Below are 7,887 nucleotides of genomic sequence, written 5' to 3'. Positions count from 1 at the left end.
CCTCAGCTCCTCCTTGCTCACTGCTGCAGGGATGGGTTACCTGAAGCTGCTGGTCATGAAGGACTTCAAGTCGTGGCGGGGGCAGCAGGTTATCGGCCCCTTCATGAGGTTCAACTGCATCATCGGGCCCAATGGATCAGGTAGCAGGCTGGGGGGCAGGGGAAGTCTGTGGGCAGCTGATGGCCCTGCTTCTGCACTGTAGCTGTTAGGATTGAAGTTTCTTTTGGGTCTTTGCCAGGTCTTTTCTGTGAACACAGTGGGCCTGATGGGGAGGAAACTAACAATGCAGGTGCAGGACCAGGAACGGGGCCAGCGTGGCTGCAGTGGGTGGGTGAGTGAGGATGGTGATAGCTTGCATGTTGAGGGATAAGAGTTGTAGGGCTTTGTGGAGGAGAAGTAAAGACTTTTATGGGCCTGCTTAAAGTCTCTTCATAGGCACCTGAGGAGGTGGCAGCACAAGCAAAGTTTTGGAGGCTCCTAATCTGCCATTGCTTCTTTAACTGAAAGTGTAGATTTTTTCCAACACGGAAGGACAGGGGTGGTTGAAGGAATTTCCATTTCTAGTTGTCCTTTTACAGTTTTCAGCCCGGGTAGGATGAGCGGTTTGCAAACAGCACACGTTGCCTTTGCCGTTCCAGTTCACGGTTCAGCTTACTAAGGTCACAGGAAGATGGTTTTACTTTAATACTCTGGGTTGTAAACTGTAGAAATGGAAAGCTGCTTCTTGTTTTGAGTCTGTGGTCTTTGCCGTCTAAGTAAATGCCTCTGGGAAAGAGAAGCTTTGCAGGATGGTAGCAGGATGGTAGCCTTGGTTTGTAGATGTGACTCCATGTTGTTATCTTGTGGGTGCTGGAACTTCTTAAAATTTTATTTGCTTCTTCTGAAAGCTCCATTCAACAAATGGGATTTTATCTTCTATTTGCCAGAGAACAGTATGATAGGAGGTGAGGGTTGTCCTAACAATGAGCCACAAGGATGGGCTTAGCATTTGGTCTTAGTTTTCCCAGTCTGTTAATGATTTAGTTTATAATTTAGATTTTTAGATCTTGTTAGTTTTTCACTTATCTAATTGAAGTGAGATCTGTGAATGTAAGTAACTGTTATTTAGCAGCATTATTGTATTTTTTATCATCCTATCCCCACTGTTCCATATTGGAAACTCAAAATTATGGATGCTTTTTCCAGGTACTCTTCCAGTTAAATCTGAATACATTTTATAGATGAATCCAGGGACACAAATTGTGAATATTGTGTAATCTCTGAATTGAGTTTTTTATTTAGCTTTTTCCACTCTAGTATTCTTCCTTTCACAATATTTTGGAGAGTAGGTCAAGATATTGCGGATATAGCAAGGTTGAAGGCAGAAAATAATGAAGCTGTCAACAGACATGCTCAAGACTAAAGGGGAAAAACAAAAAGAGGATTCCATTAAGAGAATTTTTGTCTAAGGAATATGATCAGAGAACTTTTCTGTGGTGAATGGATCTGGGAAAGTACTTGTGTTTTTTAGAACACTGGAGTTCTAGGGGTAAAGTTTTAGTTATGTGGTAGAGTGCTTATGCAGCAAACCTCACTGACTGCGTTATGTAAAGGAAACTACCAAGTAAGGATTATGATGTTGCTCACTCAGTTTAAGTAATGACCTCTAGAGATGCCTGTGTAAGAAAAACTTGTTGAACAAAGCTGAGCAAATAGTAAATCAGTTTTGTGATGATTTTTATTACAGACAGGCTTACTATCTGCTACCAGGGTGTTACATCTTAGAAATCTATTTCTTTATTATGTGCAATATTTTTTCCTTAATGAAATACAGAATTAGAAATTGAATTAATAAAGACTTTTGCATTTATGTATATGTTTTTTAGTTAATTTTTAATCAAATGCCTCCTTTCTGCCATGTCAAGCAATTTTTTTTTTTTAAATTTTTTAAGGAAAATCTAACATAATGGATGCTGTTAGTTTTGTGATGTGTGAAAAGATATCTAACTTGAGAGTTAAAAATATTCGAGAACTTATTCATGGAGCACATGTTGGAAAACCAGTTTCTTCTACAGCTAGTGTGAAGATAGTATATTGTGAAGAAGACGGGGAAGAAAAAACATTTTCAAGAGTTATTCGTGGTAGGTAGTAGATTCTGTTGCACGTACTTTCTGTTGTCTGATGTGTAAAAAATGGAAACCAAGAGTATTCACCTTTGGATTTCAGATGCTTAATATTCTTTCATATTTGGGTGGATTAAACCCATGAGAATTGCAATACTTCTTAGAGCCCTTCAGTAGCATTTTGATAGTCAAGTGTTACAACTGAAAAAACATACTGGGGCAATGTTAAAAAGTTTAAATTAATATGTGTTTTTTTGTGCTGTACTTTGATCTGTAGGTATTCACTTGGAATATGTAGGTGGTGTAGGCTCTAGAAAGTGGGATCTGGCACCTTGCTGCAGGCATGAGCACTTAAGCATCTGTCAATATCTTTTGGAAGTATGCAACTAGAATTTTCATGCAGAATAATGAAATTACTGAAATGACTAAGGGAGTAATTGAAATCTGTTTTCTTCTTTGAGGAAATTGCTCAGTTAAATTGTTCCACTAGTTTAGTTCTTTTCCAATAGATTTTGTGTTGTAGCCATCTTATAGTAATTTTTTTTCTTTCCTCCTTTAGGTAATTGTTCTGAATTTCTTTTCAATGATAAATCTGTCAGCCGATCTACTTACATATCTGAGCTTGAAAAAGTAGGCATACTTGTCAAAGCTAGGAATTGTCTTATTTTTCAGGTGAGCATTTGAGATACTTCATAAAGAAAATGAAAGCTTCTGAGATTATTTCGTAGGAATAAACAGTTATCTGTTTACTAGAAAAGAGGGCAGCCTTAGCTAGTTTCAAGCCAATATGTTATTTCCTGACCTAGGCCAAGAATTGCAAGACTGCAAAATGGGAATAATGGGTTTGTTTGTACATGAGTACACTGGTAAGAAAGAAGCTAATCTGGAAGAAATTGAGTACTTGTATTATTCTGAATATATAAGAAAATGTGGGTCTCTATTTACAAGTATGTTTAGCGTATTAAATTCTAGGAGTGTTGTAAATAAGAAAAGATAATACCATCTTAAGACACTCCTATTAGTCAAGAGGCTTGAAAATTGATAGGATTTTTGTTAAGATTGAGGGATTAAAAGTCCTGCTGGGTTATTAGTTCACAAGTATTTAATGATATAGATCAGCAGTGCCATATACTTACAATGAGTGTATCTCTCAGGATTGTCTTCCTTACAGTTGCTGAGGAAAATTCCCAAGGAAGAACTGATTTTTCCCTTTTATGGAAACCCTATATATGGATTCTTATTGTGATAATAGTTTCTATGATAAGGGCATTTGCCCACTATACAAATAGAATAAAAATCACAAACTTTATTTTCTGCATTTTACTGAAAATAGTAATTCCTTCAGATCAGTGAAGATTTGAGCAGCTAACACATGGACAAAAACTGTGTGCCCATTAGCTCTGGGAATCCATGTAATCGTCTAGCATGTTGATTTCAGTTGTTTTGCTTTTGCTAAATGGTGGCGGTGGTGGGTAGTTTATTTTTCACTGAAAATTAGTTTCAGTTCCTTAAAGGAGGCTAAGAAGATTGCTCATTCTGATACTGCTCACCGATTTGTGCAGGTTGATTTAGTTTGAAGGTGTTTTTCATAGACCATATCTGACATTCTAAAACTTTCAGTGATGTCATCTCATTAGGTGAGGTGGCTAGGTGATAACTCCTTTTGGTACTAAACTTTTCCTTGGGTTTGAATCTAAAAGTTTTTCCATCTAATTTTCTTAACCATAAATACATCTGGAGATAAATCTGTACTATTAGCTCTTAAAGGAATTCATTAGACAATATAAGGATCTACAGTGCTGCATATTTTTGTAATTTTGTTTTAGGGAACAGTAGAATCAATTGCAATGAAGAAACCAAAGGAGAGAACTCAACTCTTTGAACAAATCAGTAATTCATGGGAATATGCTGAAGACTATGAACGAAAAAAGAAGAAAATGCAGCAAGCAGAAGAGGATGCACAGTTTAATTATAACAAGAAAAAAAGTGTTGCAGCAGAACGCAAACAAGCGAAGATAGAGAAAGAGGAGGTAACTCAAAGTTATTCCTTTTTTTGCATGTTAAGATCTCAGATTTTGCACCTTTTATGAACTTAAAAAATAAATTGTTGGTTTTCATCTGGTATTTTTTCAGTGTGGTATACTATATAATAATTCAGTATAATTTTAAAGGGTAGAGGAATACATATTATAAAACCTAAATAAATGAAAGTGTAAGTTTGCCAGTATAATTAATTTAAGTGTTGACTTACATGTTTGCATTTTATGATTAGTGCACATTACTGGAATTACAGCTACTGGTACATCATCTTACATCACTTTGGACTTGAATTTTATAAAACCATAAATAAAATTTTAATGTTGGTAGGCAGAGCATTACCAGATGCTTCTCAAGGAACTGGATGAAGAAAGGCTACAGCTGAAGCTTTTCCGGCTTTATCACAATGAAAAAAACATTGACATTCTGAAAAAAAGTTTGGATGAGAAGAACATGGAGACTAGTATCAAGAAAGAGTCTCTTTCTACTGCAGAAGATTCATTTAGAGCCAAGAAAAAAGCGCTTGGTGTACTAAACAGAGAGCAACAGCACATGGAAAGAGAAATGAAGTAGGTTTTCCAATCAGATTCTCTGGTAGCTGAGTTATAGCATAGTCTGCACTGGGAATTGCTTGGCAGATGTGCATTTCCTGTTAAAGCAGTTGGGTGATATCCCAACACTATGGAAGTCAGTTTGTAGCAGTTTACTAAAGTAATATCCAGACATTGATTTCACCTCCACCACCACGCCCAGGTTGTCAGTTATTTTATTGTATAAATACTTGTTTGCTATTAAATTTTTTAGAAAGTTACGCTTCTTAAATTGCTATTTTCAGTGGATATTTAAAAAAAAAAATCACCTGTGTGTATGTAACCATGCAGTTGACAACTGATTATTTGTTTGCATGTGTGTTTAGGAAGGGGTGGTTCTTTTCCTTTTTTCTTTTTAGTTGTTATGTTGGTTTGGATGGGTTTTGTTTGTTTTTGTGGGTTTGTTGTTTGGGTTTGTGTTTTTGGGGTTTTTTTGTTTGTTTTTTTTTTTTAGGACTCTGGAAGCATCACTTATTCAGCAGAAACCCCTCTATATAAAAGCAAAGGAAAACACTTCATACCAAATCAAGAAAGTAGAAATGTCTAAAAAAGCTCTAAGGGACAAGGAGAAATCCTGTGATAAGGAAAAGCAGAACATAAAAGAACTAGAAATAGAATTGAATGATATTGAGAAGGCGTGGAGAGCATTTGAGAAGAAAGCTGAAGAGATGTTGCAGAGAGCAGCAGTTATTGAGCTGAGAGAAAGTCAGGTGAATTGGGAAGCTAGAAAGTACTGTTTACTAGTGAAGTCCAAAAATCCCCACAGATAATAGAGAAACCATTGTTTCACCAATAACTTGTAATTTCTAATGATCTTTTTTGCTGTTGAGGTCAAACAAAAGGAAAATTGTAACTTTTATTTAGAGACTTTCATCATATGAAGAGAAGTGATGATAGAGCCTCTTGAGGGAGTGGGCTGTCTCCTTTCTTGGAGAGGTGGAGGGGAAAAAAAGGTCTTGCAGAAGTTCCAAATGTGGAACATTTCTAGGAAGTAAATCTAAGTTGCATAGAGATTTAAATACTCACCATTGTGAGACTGGAAATGGTGAGCATCTCTCCTAGGGTGTGAAGTACATCTAAGCAATGTGAGAAGATACCTTATTAAAGGAAGCAGTGAATTTATTGTGAAAAAGAAGCTGAGAACAGTTTGATGGAAACTTCGGAAGGATCGTACACAGGGACTGCCAGCTGTGGATTAGGATTATAGTTACATGTAATTATTCCAGTAGGGTGTCAAGGTGAGAGGGTAATTTTTGAGAAATGGCTTGTCAGCTGAGGTACAGAAATATGTCTTCAATTAGGAAAAAAAAAAAGACAACAACAACGCACACAGGACTTGGTAGTATACATACCATCTGCTGGTGAGCTTGTGAGCTATTTTAAGTTATTTTGGAAGGAAGGGACTGCATTACTTTATAGTAAATTCACATTTGAGGAGGCTATTTTTGCAACCGTATGGCCAGAAACGGTTTTAAAACTAAATGCTAGCTGCTTTTTCTCTACTGTCTCTTCCTTAAAATAGTTTACGATCAGTTAGTGGAGAACCTGCAGGGTTATTCTTTTAGTTTATGAAACTTGCTACTCTGCACTTTAGAGACATTTGGTCAGTCATAATTTTGCAAGACTGTTTAAAATGTTTATATTTACCTTTTAAAAGTTATTTGATAATATGAAAATGCTGTATTTATAAATATCAAAACTTGCACTAATTTTGGGCTGTGAAAATGGGAAAACACTTAGTGTTAACCTTAAGATTGACTGTAAAGTACTGTCAACTTTATAAACTTTCCTGAAAAATAAGACTTATTAGAAGCCTAGAACAAGACTGCAGGCAAGAACTATTAAGTGTAAGCTTTGGGTTGAATCTTTCTCTAATAAAATATAACTTCTTATAATGCAATTAGTAGCTAGAAAGATCTTCTGGGAATTGGGTGGGTTTCATAATCTTAGTTATGATAAAGTAGGCAATTACTAATTGAGGCTGTAGCAACATGAGTCTTCCCACTTTCAGTGGAGTGAAATTTTTTTTTTTCATTATTTGTCCAGTTGGAACGCTATAAAGAGCTAAAGGAAATAGCAAGAAAGAAAGTAGCTACACTAACCCAGCAGCTAGAAAAACTTCGTTGGGAAGAAAAAGCAGATCAAGAAAGGCTGAAACTTAATCGGAGGAAGAAAAAAGAAGTTGAGGTATTTGTATCATGCTAGAATTACATTTTAAGGAGAAAAATGTTTCTCTACCCCTCCCTCTGGTATAAATGTCTATATGAATGTGTTAAATACTTTGACATAAATCCTCAGCAATGGAGATAGATTGCAAGTGTTAGTTCAGTTTTCGTATTGCGACATGTTTAGCAAAATGGTTTCTAAATTTGTTCAGAGAATGGTTGTGTGGGCCCACATTGAGGATTTGGTTTTGAAAGCTTTGGCTCTAATATTTTACTGAACATACGGTTAAACTGTAATCAGTTCTGGTTTTTTAAGTGTAGTTTTTCTTTCTGAGATGTCCTACTGCTGTTGTATGATGCTTACACCCTTTAGAGTTTTATTTTGATCACAGCTACCTTTTTACTGAGATGTTTTTAAGGACCGGTCTCCTTGGTGTCCACTCTTCTATTGCACTTCAGAGGCAGGGTGTTTGGTGTGAATACAGATCATTGCTGTCACTTTGTTTCTGATTTCTTTTATCGTTGCAGATCCAAACATGCAACAATAAAATACTTGTGTTTTTTGCTATAAATTGGTCACCATGTTCTATTTTAGAAAAACTATTCTCCAATTAATTGTTCAACTTTGCATGACGCTTCTGATAAAAGTAGAAAGGACAGAAGCTCAGCTGATGATCTGTCTTTTGCTGGAAACTTTGCCCTATTAAGTGTTTTGGGGTTTTTGCTTTGTGGGGTTTTGGTTGGTTGGGTTTGGGGGTTTTTTTTGTTGTTGTTTTTGGTTTTTTTCCCAAACTACGCTAACCTCGCAGTTTTGTCACCTGCTAAGAAACTGGAGAGCCAGCATGCATTTCTTCACCATTTAGTTACGGGGTCAAGGTTTGGAGGAGGCTTCATATGTTCAGAAAACTTAAAAGTCCATCAGATGAGACTTTACCAGTTCTAGAGCTCCCAACACCTCATTCTTGTACATATAAACTTGCTTGTATGACGAAG

General features: G+C 36.3%; 1 protein-coding gene across 2 annotated transcripts in view; it reads left to right on the top strand.

Annotated features, from left to right (window-relative positions):
- The first annotated feature begins 31 nt into the window (after nt 1-31).
- Nucleotides 32-7,887, top strand: part of SMC1B (structural maintenance of chromosomes 1B) — a 36,850-nt gene continuing 28,994 nt past the window's right edge. For both annotated transcript variants that reach the window (XM_054812531.1, XM_054812530.1), the window contains exons 1-7: nt 32-140; nt 1,932-2,120; nt 2,662-2,774; nt 3,929-4,132; nt 4,470-4,708; nt 5,184-5,439; nt 6,776-6,916. In XM_054812531.1, coding sequence (XP_054668506.1) covers nt 32-140; nt 1,932-2,120; nt 2,662-2,774; nt 3,929-4,132; nt 4,470-4,708; nt 5,184-5,439; nt 6,776-6,916 — 1,251 coding nt within the window. The remainder of the gene's footprint in view (nt 141-1,931; nt 2,121-2,661; nt 2,775-3,928; nt 4,133-4,469; nt 4,709-5,183; nt 5,440-6,775; nt 6,917-7,887) is intronic.

This window comes from Grus americana, chromosome 1 (assembly GCF_028858705.1).
Source record: "Grus americana isolate bGruAme1 chromosome 1, bGruAme1.mat, whole genome shotgun sequence".
In the NCBI taxonomy this organism is placed as follows: Eukaryota; Metazoa; Chordata; class Aves; order Gruiformes; family Gruidae; genus Grus; species Grus americana.
The sequence above is the reverse complement of the archived record's forward strand: the minus strand, read 5'-3'. Positions and strand labels throughout refer to the sequence as shown.